The sequence below is a fragment of the Dromiciops gliroides genome, chromosome 3, assembly GCF_019393635.1.
Source record: "Dromiciops gliroides isolate mDroGli1 chromosome 3, mDroGli1.pri, whole genome shotgun sequence".
In the NCBI taxonomy this organism is placed as follows: domain Eukaryota; kingdom Metazoa; phylum Chordata; class Mammalia; order Microbiotheria; family Microbiotheriidae; genus Dromiciops; species Dromiciops gliroides.
The window spans coordinates 638,614,413-638,634,282 of record NC_057863.1 but is presented as its reverse complement, the minus strand read 5'-3'; the positions used below and the strand labels follow the sequence as shown (position 1 = coordinate 638,634,282).

At 45.0% G+C, this 19,870-nt stretch overlaps 1 protein-coding gene across 1 annotated transcript in view; it reads left to right on the top strand.

The window, feature by feature from the left end:
- Positions 1-19,870, top strand: part of PRKCZ (protein kinase C zeta) — a 249,670-nt gene that overhangs the window by 15,790 nt on the left and 214,010 nt on the right. Inside the window, exon 2 of the mRNA XM_043993093.1 lies at positions 9,988-10,109. Within this exon, the coding sequence (XP_043849028.1) occupies positions 9,988-10,109 (122 nt within the window). The remainder of the gene's footprint in view (positions 1-9,987; positions 10,110-19,870) is intronic.

Genomic DNA, 19,870 nt, shown 5'->3' with positions numbered 1-19,870 from the left:
CTTTTGTACTGCCTTTGAGGCTGAGTTGAGAATGTTTTTCACATTTTAAAATCTAGTTAAATAAAAGTGTTATTGTACTGCTCCTGGGCAGTACTAAGTCTGGCAGGCCTTAGATTTGGCCCTTAGGCCTTAGTTTCTGGTTTTGGGAAGGAAGGATACGGAAGCTTCCTCTTCCCCTGGTAGGTTGGTGCTTTCTCTGTAATTTATATAGTTTCAGAGAATTGCCTGGGGCCCTGAGAGTTTAGGTGATTTTCCCCAGGGTCTTAAACTATTATTGTCTCAGAAATTGGATTTGAATCCAGATCTTTCTGGCTCTAAGGCTGACTCTAACCCCCTTACTTAACACCTGTTCTTTGTAGGTAGTAGGTGCTTAATGGTTATGGAATTGAAAGGCTTTGGGGCCCATCATCCTGGGGTCCTTTCTCTTGGGAGCTCCATTTTCTGGCAGGGGTTCCCTTCTGGGGAAGGTGGCGGTGGGGAGAGAACTGCAGAATGCCCAACGGTAAACTTTCCTCTCTTTTTACAAGAGAGGGACAGGACGGCGCTTGGGCTGCAGGGAAGAAATGGGTGTGCCCCAAATGCCTACTGGCCCACTCTTTGAAGAAGCCCCTGGACAGTCTTTCAGTGGCCTTAGCACAGCTCTTTTCCAGTGCTAGGCACTGCCTGGGGAGTGTGTAATATCTCTCCCTAGCTCTAATTATCCCTTCCACATCTTGGGGGCTGGAGGCATGGTGCACTCACAGTCTGGAACATCCATGTAAAACTTTTTGACCTTCCTTTCGTACCAGAGAAGGCCTGAATTTTTTCTTTTTCTTTTATGGGGTGTTTAAAGTACCTTATTGTAAAATTTGGGTTAAGCATTGGGTCATAGGTTCTCATCTGCTTGCCTTTGCATGTCATCTGCAGCTTCTGTAAAACTCTCAAAATTCCCCTTTACTTTCTTATGTCGACCCTCGATATATTGAAACTATGATGGGGAAAGTAATATGTGGAAGGCATAACTGTATATATGTATGTGTATATACATATATACACACACACACACATATATATACACATATATACATATGTGTATATGTATATATATAAATACACACACACACACACACATATATATATATTTGACTTGAATAACAGCACCTTTATCAGAATTACAGATGACAGACCTGGTGCAGATGTGTCAACAGACTGATAATAACAGCTCATGTTTATAGAAAACTGACTCAGTGCTAGGCACTGTGCTGAAGTCTTCTCTATGGATTGATCCTCTACTAGGAGGTGATATTTTGTCTGTTACTGGATGAGGGCATCACTCAGTGCTTCATTTCTTTTTTTAAGGATTCTGGACTGGGTTTCAAATGTTCTGTCACTGCTAGAGGCATGAAGGTGTGTGTGTGTGTGTGTGTGTGTGTGTGTGGTGTTGTTAGGGGGATACATGAACAGGCAAGCTTTCTGTATCATAGCAACCAAAGTAGACCTCTGACCTTTGCCCAAAGATCTCTGGACAATTTATACCCTCAGGAGGCAGCTAATTTTCCTTTTGTACTGCGCTCTCTGTCAGGAGGGCCTCAGCCACTTACTAACTCTGTGACCCTGGACAAGTCACTTCACCCTGTCGGCCTCAGTTAAGTGGCAAACCACTCCAGCCAATTCCAAATGGGGTCACAGAAAGTTGGACACGACTGAACACTATTACTGTTAGGAGAGGCAACATGACAAGTTATAGGCTTGATCCCCTGAGTCAGGAGATTTTGGGTTCAGATTCTGGCTCTCACATATGTTGGTTGGGTGCCTGGAATGTTCTGCCCATTGAGTTCTCCTGCTTCCTTTAAGTCCCAACTAAAATACTACCCTCTACTGGAAACCTTCCCCAAACCCTCTTCATTACATTGCCTTCCTTTTAATTATTGCCTATTTGGCGCAGCTAGGAGATGCAGTGGATAGAGCACTGGCCTTGGAGTTAAGAGGACCTGAGTTCAAATCTCAGGCACTTGCGCTGGTTTACACAGCTTAATTCCAATTGCCTTAAAAAAATAATCCGGGGCCATCTCCAGTCATCCTGATGTATAGCTTGCCCCTGGACCCAGATGGCTCTGGAGGAGAGAGTGAAGTTGGTGACCTTGCACAGCCCTCCCTCTCACTTCAATCCAATTCACTGCAAGTCACCCCACTTGGTGGTCCTCTGGAGAATGAAGGACAAACAAGAACAAAAACAATGTCTCCTATTTATCCTGTAGGTAACCTGCTTTGAGTATATTTGTTTGCACTCTTGTCTTCCTCTATTAGGTTGTTCCCTCCTTGAGGGCAGGGCCTGCCCACTGCCTCTTTTTGTAGCCCTAGAACTTAGATGGTGCTTAATAAACACTGATTGAATGAATTTGTGATCCTTGGTGAGTTACTCCACCTGGAAGTGCCCCCAGCCACTCTCTAAGACTGTTAAAGGTGGGGGTTTCCCACCTACCTGGCTCCTTACCTTGAAGGAATTCCAGGTCTAAACAAAGAAACAAAACCTCTTTATCTGCTTACGTGATTTCATGCCTATTCTCCCCAAATTTAGCTCCAGCATTTCCATCTGTATTGACTGTCTAGGGCTGATAGGTGGGTGGAACAGTGAGTGGATAGGGTGCTGCACTTCAGACCCTTACTAGCTGTGTGATCCTGGGTGAGTCACTTACTCCTGTTTGCCTTAGTTTCCTCATTTGTAAAATGAGTTGGAGAAAGATGGCAAAGCACTCTAGTATACTTGCCCAGGCATGGGGGGAGGGAAGGACCAGTTCAAAGGCATGGAGGTGGGAAATGAATGTTATATGTGAACAATAGAGTAAAAGACTTGTTTGGCTAGAACAGTTCTAGAGGGTAGTAGTGTCTAGGGAACTGGAAAGAAGGTTGGGGCCAGATTGTGAGGGACTTTGAAAGTTAGACACTTAGAGAGCCCCTGGAATTTGCCAAGTGATGTAGTCAGATCATGGTTTTTAGGAAAATCACTTTAGCTTCTGTCCTAGAAATTGCCTTGCTTTCCCTCCCCTCCAAATCTCCTGGTGGCAGACTCGAAGTGCAAACACCCAGCACAGTGCCTTGCTTCATGAATGTTTCTGAAAGTTTTCTTGAACAAATGAATTCGAACCCAAAGCATGGCCCCCCACACGTAGCTCGTGACTCCTCTCCATCCCGCTCCACCTGGCTAGATCCTCTTCTCGCACCCCTGCCGTTCTGTGTCTTTTTTTATAGAAGCATTCCCACGCCTCTTCATCTTGTTACCACTAGATGGGTTCTTGAAAACTTTCCTCTTTCATACTTACCCACACAATCGAAAATTTAAGTAAAAGTTTTTATTATTTGGCACACAGAGGCCACTGCCAGGGAGGTACAGCTTTAGGGCATGTTCATTCGTCAGATAGCGCATACAGGTATGGCTGGGAGAAGAAGCCTAACTTCAATTCTTCAAACAAAGGAGAGTGAGAAGGGGGTGGGGGCAGAGACCTGAGACTGAAAAGTGACAGCAGTTTGAAAATGATGGTGTTGGCTATTTGGGTATATGAATAATAAAAATTCCACATTTCTAAACTGAGATTATTGTCACTGCCTGGTCCTAATCACATAGCAAACACGACTGGCTCCCAGCTAAACTCATGTTGTAAATTCAGAGCCCAGTTTTCTGGGTGGCTGCTTTATGATCTGTTTGACTAACCACTGCCTGGTTAATCAGCTACTTGGCTTCTCCAAGGAAAGAGTCATCTCGAACTGTGACCCCAACAAGCTGATCAACCGGTCATAGTGTCCCCTTCAGCGCCAGAGCATCCCTAACTGGACCCAGGCCCACCAGGCTGCTACTACAACCTCAACCCCTGCCAATCTCAAGTTTTCCTTCAAAGCACTACTTACTTACCACCTCCTCTTTTTTTTTTTTTTTAAATGAGGCAATTGGGGTTAAGTGACCTGCCCAGGGTCACACAGCTGGTAAGTGTTAAGTGTCTGAGTACTCAGATACTCCTGACTCCAGGGCCAGTGCTCTACCACTGCGCCACCTAGCTGCCCCATACCACCTCCTCTTAAAAGTCTTTCCTGACCTCACCCCTCTCTTTTTGGAAATCACTTGGTGTATAGTTTGTCTTTTCTTATCAACATACTTGTTATCACTTCCCCAAGAGGAAGGAGACTGTTTCCTCTTTGGTTTGGGGTCCCCAAGGCCTGGTAAGACTGCAGGGAGAAGACCAGGCTTCACACTTTAGCTGTGCTCTTTTGTTACCTTGGGCAAATCATTTCCTATCTCTGGGACTCAGTTTCACTGTTGGTGCAGCGAGGAGGGGTTGGTCTCCCTGACATCTCAAGGCTTCCTTCCAGCTAGAAGTCGCTGATATTATGATTCTCCTCCCAGACATTTAAGCAGATGCACTGACTCAGACTTAATCCCTTCTTGCTTCTATCCCTTTGCCCTTGATGTTCCTTTCTTTCTGGTTCATGGCCCATTAACCACCGGGTGGGGATTAGCTGACTTCTCGCCTTGGGTTTCCATTGACAGCTGGCTTCTCAATAAAGAAGACTGCTTATGTCTCTGAAATTCATTTGTGGAGCTGAGATGAAGGAGGATGCCTGATCACCTACACACCAATGACTTTACTCATCCTGTTTCCCCATGAACCCCTTTGGATCCTGAGCATGACTCATTGGTGCACACTGTGTTCCTTGATGCTGAGGAGTGAGTGCAGTGGGATGCTTAGACACTAGGGGGCCTGCCCAAGATGCTGTTTAATTTCTAATTGACACTTATTAGCTGTGTGACCCTGGGCAAGTCACTTAACCCTCATTGCCCTGCAAAATAAACAAACAAACAAATACATAAATAAATAAAAAAGCAGTTCTATAGTTTAAAAACAAACCAAAAAACATTCTACTTGGAATAAATGGATTGGGAGGATTTTGTCAGTACAGCTTCATTTAATAGGTTGAATACTGAACAGATAAGGAGGGGTCTGGATCCTGTTTTTGATTGGCTGCTTGTTAGACAAGTCATCATGAAAGCTTGGATTTAAAGCTAGAAGGGACCCAGTTCCTCACATCCTCTAGCTGCCCTCATTTTCATTATTTAGTTGTGTCCAACTCTTTGTAACATATTTGGAGTTTTCTTGGCAGAGATACTGAAATGGTTTGCTGTTTCCTTCTCTAGCTCATTTTATAGATGAAGACAGCAGGGTTAAGTGACTTGCCCAGGGTCATACAGCTAGTAAGTGTCTGAGGTCAGATTTGAACTCAGACCTTCCTGACTCCAGGCCTGGCGATGTGTCCACTGTGCCATCTAGCTGCTCCTTTTATTTTCATAGGATCATAGAATATGAAATTTGGAAGGAACCTTGGGGCCTAGCTAGTCCGTGATTCCTTCACCTTTTCGCGTCCCGGACCTTTGGGATGATTTTGTAAAAGGTTAGGCCCTTTTAAAAAAAAAAATCATGTTTGTAAATGCATAAAACAATGCATATGATTCCAATGGAAACCAATTAGATTGAAATACAGTTCTCAAGCCTGACTGTAGCCCAACCCATTCATTGACCAAAGAAATCTCCACTATAACCTACCCAGCAAGTGACTCCTCTTGAAGACCTTAAGTGGGGCATAAAACACTAGCTCATTGGGGCTGCCCTGTCTGCTTTAGGGCAGCTCTCCCCGTTAGGAGTTTTTTACAGATTCTCTGGCCAAATTTGCCTTTTTGCAGTTTTTGCTCCTGGCTCTGTCCTCTGGGGCCAAACAACTTTTATCTCTTTTTCACTGGACAGCCCTTCAAACCCTTTTTTTTTGCAAAAAGAAATAGAATCTTAGTTTTCTCCTCTATAAAATGGGATTAATGAGAGGCAGGATTGGGTGTGGGTTGTGGATAAAGAGCTAGACTAGGAACGAGACATTGATTAAACTCCTGCTATGCACAAAAAACTGGAGAAAAGTGAGACAATTCTCTAGGCACTCACATTCTTTTTTTTTTTTTTTTTTGGTGGGGCAATTGGGGTTAAGTGACTTGCCCAGGGTCACACAGCTAGTAAGTATCAAGTGTCTGAGGTCAGATTTGAACTCAGGTCCTCCTGAATCCAGGGCCAGTGCTCTTTCCACTGCGCTACCTAGCTGCCCCCAGGGAGCCATTTTTTGAGGATGGATTTGAACCGGATTTGAGTCTTTCTAATTCTGGGTTCAGCACTCTAGATAGGTCCCATGATCCTTAAGGTGAAGCAGCAAAACAGATTACACTGCCTCTTCTTCAGTGTCTTTTCCAGGAATGGAATCAGGTCAATTTCTGATATTGAAGCATTTGACAGTAGCAAGGACTTTGGTGGCCAGAATTTTGTAGATTCCAGCCCAGTTTATGACCCTTTCTGGCTAGGTGGCTCCAGTGCCAGTCCCTTCTCCCAGTGCCCTGGGGCAGGTGTCTGGGAACCTGTGGGAAGGGAGTTTCCTTCCTGGGACTAGGGAAGTGTAACAGATCCTAAACAAAACCAAGCCCTTTTCTCCCAGGGTTAACTTCTGGCTCCAGCACTATCCATCTTGTATAGGGCTGGTACTCTGTTATCTGGGACTTTAGAGTCCCCCAGATCTGTAGACTCCAAAAGTAGGGATGAAGAAGACTGGAATTGGCCTATGCCCCAAGGCTACAAATGAGTTCTTTATCTGTATCTGATAGTTTTTCAAAATTCAACTTTATTATTATTTTTCAATTATAAAAGAGAAAAAAAACCACAAACCTTTCCTCTCTCCTACCTCTCCCACCCACTTAAAAAAAAGAAATCATTGCCATGTGGTAAAAATGATCAAATTTTGGCCCTCACAGCCATCATTTCATGGTTGAGGGGAAAAAAAAACACATTTGAGCCTTGACCATATCCAAAAATATAGATCTCAGTCTGTTCCCTGTGTCCAACTGAGTGGCAGTTAGGTGGCTCACTGGATAGAGCACCAGTCTTGGAGTCAGGAAGTTCTGAAGTCAAATCAGACAACTTAATAGCCGGGTGATCCTAGGGAAGTCACTTAGCCTCTGTTTGCCTGTAAAACAAGCATAATAGTAGCACATGCCTCACAGGGTTATTGGAAGGATGAAATGAGACAATTCTTTGGTAAAATGCTTGATATAGTGTCTGGCATGTTGTTGTTTTTTAGACATGTCTAACCCTTTTTTTGTTTGTTTCTTTGTTTTCTTGGCAAAGATACTGGAAGTGGTTTGCCATTTTCTTCTTCAGCTTTTTTAACAGATGAGACAAACACGCTTAGGTGACTTGTCCAAGGTCACAACCAGAAAGTGGCTAATTTGAACTCAGGTCTTCCTGAGACCTTCTAGGCCTGGGTTTTTTGTTTTGTTTTGTTTTTTGGGTGAAGCAATGAGGGTTAAGTGACTTGCCCAGGGTCACACAGCTAGTAAGTGTCAAGTGTCTGAGGCTGGATTTGAACTCATGTCCTCCTGAATCCAAAGCTGGTACTTTATCCACTGTGTCATCTAACTGTTCCTGGGCCTGGCTTTCTTTCTCCTTTCTTTCTTTCTTTCTTTCTTTCTTTCTTTCTTTCTTTCTTTCTTTCTTTCTTTCTTTCTTTCTTTCTTTCTTTCTCTCTCTCTCTCTCTCTCTCTCTCTCTTTCTTCTCTCTTTCTCTCTCTCTCTTTCTCTCTGTCTGTCTGTCTCTCTCTTTCTTTCTTTCGTGAGGCTAAGCCTGGATTTCTATCTACTGTGCCACCTACCTTTCCTGGAACATAGCAGATGCTTAATAAATATTTCTTCCCTTCACTCTGTCAGAAGGTGGTGGCATATTTCATGATGAGATTCCTAGAATCATGGTTAGTCATTGAGATCTCTTGGTTGTCTGCTTTGTTGTCTTAAACAATGTTGTTATTGTATAAATCATTCTAAATTGTATAAATTTGTACATAAATTTATTGTAGAAATTGTGTATATATATATATATATATATATATTTGGGCCAGGCAATGAGGGTTAAGTGACTTGCCCAGGGTCACACAGCTAGTAAGTGTCACGTGTCTGAGGCTGGATTTGAATTCAGATCCTTCTGAATCCAGGGCCAGTGCTTTATCTACTGCGCCACCTAGCTGTCCTCTGAAATTGTATACATTTTATTGTAGAAATACTTTAAATAAATTTATACATTGTATAAATCATTGCATCAATACTGAGGCCACTGGGTGGTGCAGTGGATAGAGCATTGGTCCTGCAAGTCAGGAAGGCCTGAGTTCAAAACCAGCTTCACACTTTTATTGGCCACGTGACTCTGGGCAAGTAATTTACCCTGTGTTTGTCTCAGTTTCTTCAGCTAGAAGATGTAGATAGTAATAACAGAACCCACCTTTCAGATATGAGATAGTAATTGTAAAGCTCTGAGCACAGTGCCTGGCCCACAGTAAGCTCTATATAACTTACCTATTATTACTGTCTGTGAACAATTGTGTCCTGAACAGTTGTGTCCTGCTGGAGTGGGACCTTAGCTGGTGAGATAAGATTTGCAAAGTACGCAGTGCCTGGCATCTAGTAGGCACTATATCATTAATATTATCATTAGTTCACCTGATATTTCATTAGTTCATTTACATGTCTTTCCTGGTTTCTCTGAAACTGTCCCTGTTTTTTCATCACATTTCATTCATCATTTCTCATATCAGGATAGGATTCTGTCACATGTACGTAAGTATAATTTGTTTAGCCGTTCCTTCAATTGATGGGTATGCCTTTAGCTTCTACTACTTTGCCAGGTGGGTGTTTTCTTTCTTGGAGTTCCCCACCAGTCCCCTCCAATGGGTGCCCTTATGTGGTCTTGTTATTAATTTTTATTGCTGTCTTGGGTTTTTCTGTCCCCTTCATTTCCAATTTCCCTCTTGCTTTTCCTTAAAAGTGAGCCATGGGCAGCTAGGTGGCGCAGTACATAAAGCACCAGCCCTGGATTCCGGAGGACCCGAGTTCAAATCTGGCCTCAGACATTGGACGCTTAATTAGCTGTGTGACCCTGGGCAAGTCACTTAACCCTCATTGCCTTGCCAAAATAAAATAAAAGTGAGCCACACCTTGTGACAAAGAGTTATCCTTTGTGTCTGACAGTGAATGCAATACTCCCTACCTCATCTGTAAAATGAGGGGGTGGACCAGATGGTCTGAGATTCCTTCTAGCCCATGATTGGATCATCCAGTCATGATCCTATGAGGACTGAGAGGAAGGAGGCTTATTTTCTTCTCTTTTCCTAGGGCCAACCTTGGTCATCATAATTTACCTAATAAATTATTATTTCCATCCATGTCATTGTAGCTATTGGGTTTACTGTTTCCCTCTTACTTTCGCTATCTTGTTTGAACCTCACAACAATGCTACGAGGTGGCCTTCCTGCAAGCAATATGCCTGTTTTACAGATGAGGAAAGTGAGGCTCACCGAGTGAACTACGTGCCAGTGGTAACAGAGCTCAGAAGCATCTGATCTGTTGAATTTTTTTGGTAATCCTTTTTCATCCAACTTTAGGAAGCAAAGAGTTCAAGTCACCCAGTTAACAAGTACAGGAGATCCTAAGAAAGACTAAATTAGGCTTCCTGTCCTCTGGGAACTCCCAGTTTAGTGGCAAAAATTAGAACCCTGCAGCCCTCAAAGCCAGGTCTTTCCTGAGTCTAAGTCCAGCACTTGTTCCAATATACCTTAGCCTCTCTGAGCCTCAGTTTCCCCATCTGTAAAAATGAGTCTGATAAGAAATAGCACTACTACCCAGGGGTGTGGAGGGACAGGATCTCCTTAAATTTAAAAAATGTTTTGTTTCTTCTGGTAGCATTTATATGAGACATTAAATCTCTCCATAAAGGTGAGTGCCTAAACAACTGTTGTTATAATAAATACTTGTGCTGGGGGTTTATGCTTCACATCTTTAGATAGGTGGTATGCCTGGAAGGTATCCGTGATGCTCCATTTCAGGAGTAGGCTCAAGTGAAAAATAGTCTTTGGTTTAGAATCTCTCCTTTCCCTCTCTCTCCCAGGGACATGCTAATAACCAACCTGGATGCATCGACCACTTATGACGAACTTTGTGATGAAGTGAGAGAAATGTGTAGTCTACACCTGCAGCAGCCGATCACTCTCAAATGGATCGATGATGAAGGTTTGTTCTCCTCAGCTCTGCACTGATGCCTTGTTTCCTTAAGTGTCAAGTCTGTGGGACATAAAGCATTTTCAAAACCAACTGTTTCCTAGGATAGATAGGTAAAGAATTGTAGTTTGATAAATAGTAGCATTGCATGGCTTCAAATCCCAGTTCCTCTGCTGACTAGCTGTGTGACCTTGGACAAGTCACCTGTCTGGGTCTGATGAGAGCATTGGACTAAATGATTTCTTGAGGTCCTTTTCCTTTCAAGGAGCTTTTGACTTAATCAGCTCATAATTATGTAGTGCTTTAAGGTGTGTGAAGCTTGTAGTGGAGATGATACTACCACCATCACCATTACCACTACCATGAGTACAATCACTGTTACTATCACTCCCAGTACTATCACTGTTACCACTACTATCACCACCATCACCACCACCATTATCGCTACTACTATTGCCACCACCACCACCACCACCACCTCCACTTCCACCAGCATCTGGAGCTGTTCTATGGCTTTTAAGTTTGCAAAGCACTTAAACAAGATCCCATTTGATCCTCTCAATAGCCCTGGAAGAAGGTACTATTATAAGCCCCATGATGAGGAAACTGAGACCCAGGGAGGTCAGATGACTTGCCAAGGGTCAATATTAGAAACTGACAGGATTTTCTTAGTGGAACCAACGTTGAAGAAGTATTAATGTCTGCCTTGCTCCTTGCACCCTAAGGACCATGGGATTTTTTCATATGATTTATAGCTGAAACCTTCTATATGTATTATCTCCCATTAGAATGTGAGCTTCTCCAGGGCAGGGATTGTAACACTATTTGTATCTGCAGGATTTAGCACAGAGCTTTGCACATAGTGATTAATAAACCTTTCCTTCCTTCCTTCCTTCCTTCCTTCCTTCCTTCCTTCCTTCCTTCCTTCCTTCCTTCCTTCCTTCCTTCCTTCCTTCCTTCCTTCCATCCATCCATCCATCCAAGATCTTGGCTTAAAAAGGCCAAGGTCTCCCACTGCATCCTGGGCCATCTCCGTTGTCCCGACCTCTGTCTTGCCACTGGACTTTAAGGAGTCATTCACACAACTACTATGCTTTGAGGTAGAAATCTGAACTCAGGTTTTCGTGATTGAAAGTCCAGCACTCAGGAGCTGCTAGGTGGTGCAGTGGATAAAGCACTGACCTTGGATTCAGGAGGACCTGAGTTCAAATCCAGCCTCAGACACGTGACACTTAACTAGCTGTGTGACCCTGGGCAAGTCATTTAACCCTCATTGCCCTGCAAAAACAAAAACAGAAAGTCCAGCACTCTTATCTGCTTGGGCCAGCCAAGTGGCACAATGAATAAAGCACCAGACCCAAGTTCAATTCCTGTCCCAGTCATGAACTGTGTGACCCTGGCCAAGTCTCTTGCCTAGTAATCTTTAGCTGTCTTCAGAGAAGCATGGGGGTCTAGGACAGAATCTGGAGAAACAATCCTGCTTAGAGTTTAAAGCATGGACGCAAAAAAGAACGTGGACTTGCTTCTCTTGGCTCTCAGCTGGACTTAAGAGTCAGGAAGATCTGAATTCAAATCCAGCCTCACATACTGCCTAACGATATGACCGTGGGCAAATCTCTTAAGCTGTATATTGGCCTCAGTTTCCTCATTTGTAAAATGGGGATAATAACTAGCCCTGTCTTTCCAGGTTGTTGTGAGGATCAAATAAGATAATATATGCAAAGCGTTTTGCTATGTAAATGCTAGCAGGGGCAGGAGTCCTGGAGTCAGGAGGACCTGAGTTCAAATCCGGCCTCAGACACTTGACACTTACTAGCTGTGTTACCTTGGGTAAGTCACTTAACCCTAATTGCCTCACCAAAAAAAAAAATTATATAAATGCTAGCTATTGTTAGTTAGGATGATATAACGCTATTTCACTGAGGCATGGTATGCCCCGGGGTGGGGCTGCTGGGGGGGAGTCGGAGTGTCACAGTCACAATGGTCCTGGCTGATCACTTGTTAGTCATGTTGTAGAGGAGATTTTTGTTCTGGGAGGTGTTGGGGTCTGTGGCCCTTGGGGTTCCCCTCAGTTGTAGGATTTCGTGATGGTTAAATTACAATGTGGATTTGTTGAATTTACACGTAGAAATTTAGACACAGAGTCGGTCACAAAGATGGGAGCTCTTCAGCACAGCCTCTGTCCCACCAGAATCTTCTTGTAAAAGCCGAATTAATAAAAGAAGGTTGCCTGGTAACCCGGATCTGTGACATCCGTACAGGGGTGTGCAGCTTTTCGAGAAGCTGTGCTAGTGGGTGGTACTGCTCAGGGAGGCGTCAGGGTCTTCCCTTTGGCTGCTTGGGGCAGTGGCTCCTCCAGTCAGGACTGGGGATAATACCAAGTTCTTACTGTCTGGCCCTTTTCTTCCCAAGTCTGTATAGACCGCCCTCATTCTCCCATGCCCACCTACTCATCTGGCCGGTCACTTGTCTATCAGTCACGGAATCTCTGAATTCTGAGGGGTGTCTGCCATTCTACCCCTGCAGCATCCTCCCCTGGATGTCCTCCAGTGATGGGGAGTTCCCCATCAACTGGACCAGCCTATTCTACCTTGGACAGGCTTCCAAATCTCCAAATCTCTGAGCTGGAAGGGACTTCAGAAACAGTCTATGCCAATACGTACCTGAGCAAGAATCAGCTTACCTGACAGGTGGTGACCTCCAGGGAGAGAGCTCACCGCCTCCCAGAGTGGCCCCTTGCATTTAGAGGAAGTTTATCTACTTAGGAAGTTTTTCCTTACATGGAACCTCAAGCTCTCTCTCTCTCTCTCTCTCTCCTCCCCTCCCCTCCCTCCCTCCCTCCCTCCCTCCTTCCTCTCCACTCCTCTCCCCTCTTCCGCCTCCCCCTCTCCCTTCCTCCATGTCTTTCTCTTTTCTCTCTCTGTGTCTTTTCTGTCTCCATCTTTGTCTCTATCTCTCTCTCCCCCTCTCCCCTCTCTTCTTTCTCCTATCTCTTTTCTTTTCTCATAAATTTCATTTTTTCCCCCAATTACATGTAAAGATAGTTTTCAACATTCTTTTTTTTTTTTGGTGGGGCAATGAGGGTTAAGTGACTTGTTCAGGATTACACAGCTAGTAAGTGTCAAGTGTCTAAGGCTGGATTTGAACCTGAGTCCTCCTGAATCCAGGGCTGGTGCTTTCATCCACTGCAAGCCACCCCCCCCCCCCATCCCAAATTCCTTTTTTTAAAAAATTTAACTTTTTTTGGGGGGTGGGTTGAGGCAATTGGGGTTAAGCGACTTGCCCAGGATCACACAGCTAGTAAGTGTTAAGTGTCTGAGGCCGAATTTGAACTCAGGTACTCCTGAATCTAGGGCCGGTGCTCTAACCACTGTGCCACCTAACTGCCCCAACATTCATTTTAAATTTTATTTATTTATTTTTGGTGAGGCAATTGGGGTTAAGTGACTTGCCCAGGGTCACACAGCTAGTAAGTGTTAAGTGTCTGAGGCCGGATTTGAACTCAGCTACTCCTGACTCCAGGGCCAGTGCTCTATCCACTGCGCCACCTAGCTGCCCCGTGCCTTACACATGTGATCTGACTGGATCCTCATAACAATCCTGGAAAGGTAGATGCTATTATAAGGAAACTGAGGCAGGTAGTGGTTAAGTGACTTGCCCAGGGCCACACAGTTAGTGCTACTGTCTGGATTTGAATTTAGGTCTTCCTGAGTCCAGGGCCCAGCACTCTGCCAGCTAGGTAGCTGAAGAGACTTTAAATACTTGAAGGAACTCCAGACAATATGCTGTCCGGCTATATAACATTTCCATGGGTGTCTGCTTCTGTTATCTGACTCATAGCTCAGTGTAGCCTGGCCCTAAGGGCTTAGGGTAGAGTGATTGCTTTCAAACAGCCTCATCAGCACCCCTGCTCTGAGGCTGGGCTGCCTACCTGCGCTGCTAACCACAGTCATTTGTTTTGTATTGGTTTTTCTAAAGAACATCAATGGAGTTTTCTGACCTTGTTGCCAGATCCTGGTGTTGTCATCCCTTAGGGGCCTCGAACCCCCAAGGAAAGAGGGAATAATAATTATCATAACATGAGAGGGTGTGGTCTAATGGATAGAGAGCTGGTCCTGAAAGCTAGGAAGACCTGGGTTCAATCCCTGTGGCTGACACTGGCTGGGTGACCCTGGGCAAGTCATTTCACTTTTCTTGGGTTGCTGGATGTTAGTGTTGGTACAGGAAGTTATTGGGTACCCAAGATGAAGGAAGGGGGAAAAGGGAATAAGTATTTCTGTAGGACCTACTATGTGCCAGGTATTGTGCTTTACAGTGAGCTCATTTAATCCTCACAGCAAGCCTTCAAGGTAGGTAGGTACTGTTGTTATCTTCATTTTATAGTTGGGGAAACTGAGGCAGGCAAAGGGTAAGTTTCTTGCTCAGGGTCCCATAGATAGTGTGTTGAGGCCAGATTTATACTCTGGGACAGCTAGGTAGCACAGAGGGTCCTAAAGTCCTGGTCCTAAAGTCAAATCTGACCTCCGAAGTTTACTAGGTGTGTGACCTTGGGCAAGTCACTTAAGTCTGCCTCAGTTTCCTCATCTGTAAAATTAACTGGGGAAGGAACTGGAAAACTACTCCAGTATTCCTGCCAAGAAAACCCCAAAATGGGGTCACAGACAGTTGGGCATGACTAGAAAAAAGAGACTGAGCTTCCTTATTTCAGGCCCGGCTCTCTATCCACTACCATCTGCTGCTTCTGTGAGGGGCTGAGCTCTGGGGGCTTGAGGCTTTCTAGCTAACCCTCACCCCCTTCCAGAATAACAGCTTCCCTCTGTTCATGGCTCACTGATTGACACCAAGTGCTTTTCTCATGACAGCCTTGTCCCTTCCCTGCCCCCAGGGAGCGATCGCAGGTCGTATCAGACCTGTTATTGAGATGGAAGAAACTGAGGCGCAGAAAGTTGGTGCTAAGTGATCCCCTGGGCTCTGGTATTCATTACGCTTATGATGTGGAACAGGTCATTTCTCTCCTCTGGGCCTCTATCTCCTGGGAGGACTGTTTCAGCTCTAGAACTTCGATCTCAATGGGGTCTCTCCCCTTCTCATTTTGCAGATGAGGAAGGTAAATGTCCAGCGACTGAGCTGGATTTGAACCCAGGTCTCTTGTCAACCAGAATCTAATGCTTTTTCTAATATAATATACCACATTACCTGCCCATTGCTATTATTTACTATTTATAAGACAGTATAAGACCATGCCCATAGCTCCTCACCTCTACAAAGAAAGAAAAGAAAGGAGGTGTGGACCCAAAGAAGGGAAGGAATATTCTTAGGGAATTGGTTGGTTTTACCTAACTGTCATTTTCCTCTCCTTTCCCCCTTCCTCTCCCTCTCCCTCCCCCTCCCCCTCCCCCTTCTCCCTCCCCCTTCTCCCTCTCCCTCCCTCTCCTCCCTCTCACTTTCCCCCCTCCCCTTCCCCCTCCCTCTCCCTCCCTTTCCTCCCTCCCCAAGGTCATAGATTCAGCAATGGAGAAGGCCTTGGGTGTCACTGAGTTGACCTCTCTTTATAGAGGAGAAAATTGAGACTGGGAGAGGTTTAAGAAACTTGCCCAGTGTCACACAACTGGTAACTCTGCAAGGTGGAATTTGAACCCCTGTCTTCTTAATTTCCAGTCTAGCAATTTATGCTGGTAATCTGCCTCTAAAGGTGTTGGTAAAAATTTAAAATGCAGACTGTCGGTTAAGTACCTAACTTCTATCTGTTAGTCACTGCCAGCTATGTGGATGTAATCTTCTTGCCCTTCACATTCTGGAGAGCTTGCCTTCCATAGACCTCTGGGTGACACGCCCACCGTGTCCACAGTGACATTGCAGTGAGATGTTGGCTTGATAAGGAGAGGCAGCTTAGGTGCAAAGGAATGAACTGCTAGATTCATGCATTATCTTTATTTTATTTTATTTTTTGGTGACGCAGTTGGGGCTAAGTGACTTGCCCAGGGTCACACAGCTAGTGTCAAGTGTCTGAGGCTGGATTTGAACTCAGGTCCTCCTGATTTCAGGGCCAGTGCTCTATCTACTGCACCACCCAGCCACCCCCTTGTCGTGCATTATCTGTGTGACTTTGGATGAGTAACTTCCCCCTTCCCCCTACCCAGGCCTCAGTTTCTCTATCTGTAAAGTGAGTGATGTGGACTTGATGACCTCTCAGGACCCTTCTTGCTGCAGATCCCCTGGTGGATGGTCACTTTGGTCCAAGGCCAAGCAGTGACAGTTCTCAGGGGGTGTGTATATCCTGCCTTCTGTATTCCTCATGATAGGCGGGCCACATTTTCATTAAAGTGATGATGTTTTCCTTCCTGTCACAGTTGTGAGCGCTTGTCAGTTCTTGGCAGGAAGGCCTGGCTTGTTTTAACCCACCTCTTCCAGTATCAATTACAATGCCATTCACCCAGACCCAAAGAGAAATAACACGTATACAGAGCTTCCTAGGATCTCATTTTCAAACAAACCACTGGGGGAGGTTTTTCCTCCTGTTTGGATTGTTTCCGTTTTACAAATGAAATGACCAAGGCTCAGAAGGGATGTGATTTGGCCTATGGACACACAGCTCACAATTTTCAGAGGTGGCATTTGAAGCCTGCCTCTCCTGACCACCTTTGCCCTATCCCACACCAACCTGGGGCAAGGTCAGTGTGTCAAATGATGGTAGATGTTTTGGATACTAACAGAGTCAGGGAGGTGTGGGAGAACAGAGGGTGGAGAGCCCAGGTGTTCCACCTCAAAGCTGCCTCTTCCTTGTCAATTTTTTGGCCAGGAGAACTTGGCCTTCACCTGGTCTCTTTGACCTTCTAGGTATTAAGTGACTCTTAGAGGAGTGGCAAAGGAATGCACTTCGATGCTACTGAACCAGGTGAAAATGTAATTGGGAAATATGTTAAACCAATTTAACAAAATAAATAAAAATACAACAGAACATAGATGTTGTCAATATGTGGTTTTCTAAGTCAACTTGCAGCCTGCTGGGACTCTCATGTAGGGTTGAGTGTCCTTGTTTCTATTTTTTTTGGGGGGGGGGGCAGGGCAATGGGGGTTAAGTGACTTGCCCAGGGTCACACAGCTAGTAAGTGTCAAGTGAGGCCAGATTTGAACTCAGGTCCTCCTGAATCCAGGGCTGGTGCTTTATCCACTGCGCCACCTAGCCGCCCCCTATTGTTTCCATTTGATTTTGACCCCACTGGCCCAGAGCATCGGGCGGCAGTGACTTTCTTAGGGTCTCCCAGCCAATATGTGATAGAAGAGGGGCTAGAACCTACCATGCCAGGCTGCTCTTCACCTTGTCTTCATTTCGTATATATTTTTATATTGATTTAGGTCATCATAGGAGCTAGATTTAGAGCTAGAAGCTGGCCCGCTTATTTTGCAGAAGAGGAAACTGAGGCCCAGAGAGGGTAAGCAGGTTGCCCAAAGTCACACAGCATGATTTGGTACCCAGGTCTTCATCCACGGGAATGTAAGCTTCTCCAGGGCAGGGATCATTTTCTTTTGTTTTTCATTTGTATTCCCAGCACAGGGCTGGCTTTATAGTAGATGCTATAGTAGAATGCTTGTTGAAGAATGGATGGAGACTGGAAGATCCCTCATCAGGAGTGTTGTTGAAGGATTTTTGTTTGGGTCTTAGTTGACCCGGATGGCCTTTCAGGTCTCTTCTAGCTCCTAGAGTCTGCATTTCCATGACTGAGTTGATGACTGTGTGACCTTTGTCAAGTCATTTCTTGGGACTTTATTTTTTTTTAATCTCTAAGGTATGGGGCTTAGAGCTCGATACCTTCTAAACTCCCTTCTAGCCATAAAGTCAATGATTTCATGAACAGAGACTACCAACTTTTTTTTTTTTTTTTGATGAGGCAGTTGGGGTTAAGTGACTTGCCCAGGGTCACACAGCTAGTAAGTGTCAAGTGAGGCCAGATTTGAACTCAGGTCCTCCTGAATCCAGGGCCGGTGCTCTGTCCACTGCGCCACCTAGCTGCCCCTACCAGCTTTTTTTAATGTGTAAGGACTGCTGGGCATATCAGAGGTAGAAATGGGAAGAAAAGAGGAAGGGCATGTAAGATGGTGGTTGGGGTGGGGGGGGATTCGAGTTAAAGCTTGTTTAGAATTAAATTGAATTAAAAGGTTGTTTGAATGAAAGGTTTTGGTTGTTACCCTGCTTCCCTCTACCTCCTTCCCCTTTTTTTTTCTTTCCCTTTCTCTTCCTCCTCCCTTCCCCACTCTTTTTCCTTCTCTCCTCCCTTCATCCCTTCCTTCCCTCCCTCCCCTTCCTTCCTTCCTTTCTTCCTTCCTTCCCCCCTCCCTCCCCTCTTCTCCTCTCCCTCCCTTCCCCCCTCTTCTCCCCTCTCCTCTCCTCCCCCTTTCCTCCTTTTCCTTCCCCCTTCCTTCTCCTTCAGCTCCTTCTATCAACTGAGGTTGGCACTTTAGAGTTGTCTGGGGGCCCATCGCCAGCATGCCTTAGAGGAGGCAGCCCTTGAACTCAGGTCTTCTGGACTCCAGGGCCAGTTCTCTCCCCTGTTCCATTCTGTGACTCTCTAGATTGTTTCTTTTTTTTTTTTTTTAATATTTTTATTTATAGTTCTAGGTTCTAATTTTTTTTTCGTGAGGCGGTTGGAGTTAAGTGACTTGCCCAGGGTCACACAGCTAGTAAGTGTTAAGTGTCTGAGGCCAGATTTGAACTCAGGTAGGTCCTCCTGACTCCAGGGCCGGTGTTCTATCCACTGCACCACCTAGCTGCCTCTCTAGATTGTTTCTTGATCTCTGCCACAGTCTCACTGGGCTTGTAGACACTTCCTTTCCCTGGCTCTTGTCTGTCAATATTTGGTGTTCCTTCAGCTTATCAATATCCGCATTCTTACACTGTCTTCATCATGCATCTGCTGATCGCTCCAGTTCCATTCATTTGCAGCCAGGTGTGCTCTCTGGAGAGCATGCCTCTTTGGGGCTCCCTCTGCTGGTCTTAGCCAGAGTGGATCTGATTCAGATTTAAGACCAAAATAGTCTATTTTTCCAAGTTAATCTTCCCGTTCCTCAGCTAATCCCTGGAGGTAGAAGACACATTTTTGGTGTCCTTTTCACAGCTGTACCTGGAAAGTAAAGGATGTCAGTTCTATAAACAGTAGACCTAGCTATTTTAGCTCTGCCATTGGGCTTCATGGGATTGAGTGAGCTGGCTCAAGCTGCTTTCTGTTTTGGCCTATTTATTGCTGAGAGCAGTGTGGCTTAGTGGGTGGAGCACTGGTCTTGAGACAGGAGGGCCTGGTTTTGAAACAAGACTGAGATCTGGCTGTCTGAAACTAGACACAAAAATTTAAGCCCTTAGAGCCCCAGGCAACCCTGTGTGAGTGAGTTAGTTATAAATGACTCAGCCAGTCAATCTTGGGTAAGCTGGAGTCTCCTACCAGGACCAACATTGATCTAGAATCTATGAACCCTGACTACTACTCTCACCCAACTTTAAAAATGAATTCTTAGACCCCCCTCCCAAAAAACCCCGCCCCTATTTCTTAAACATCATTTTCATTTTCTCAAGGTTGGGTTGTTATAGGCTCATTGGATTGTGGAATTTAGAATGAGAAGACACCATGGCAGGGCAGGAACACTGAATTTTCAGTCATAGGACTCAGCTTCAATCCTTGCTCTTCCATTTCTCAGCTGTGTTGACCTTGGGCAGATGATTTCTCCTCTTTAGGCTTGTACCCTCAAGTGGAAAGTGGGCACCTGAGGTCCCTCCCAGCTCT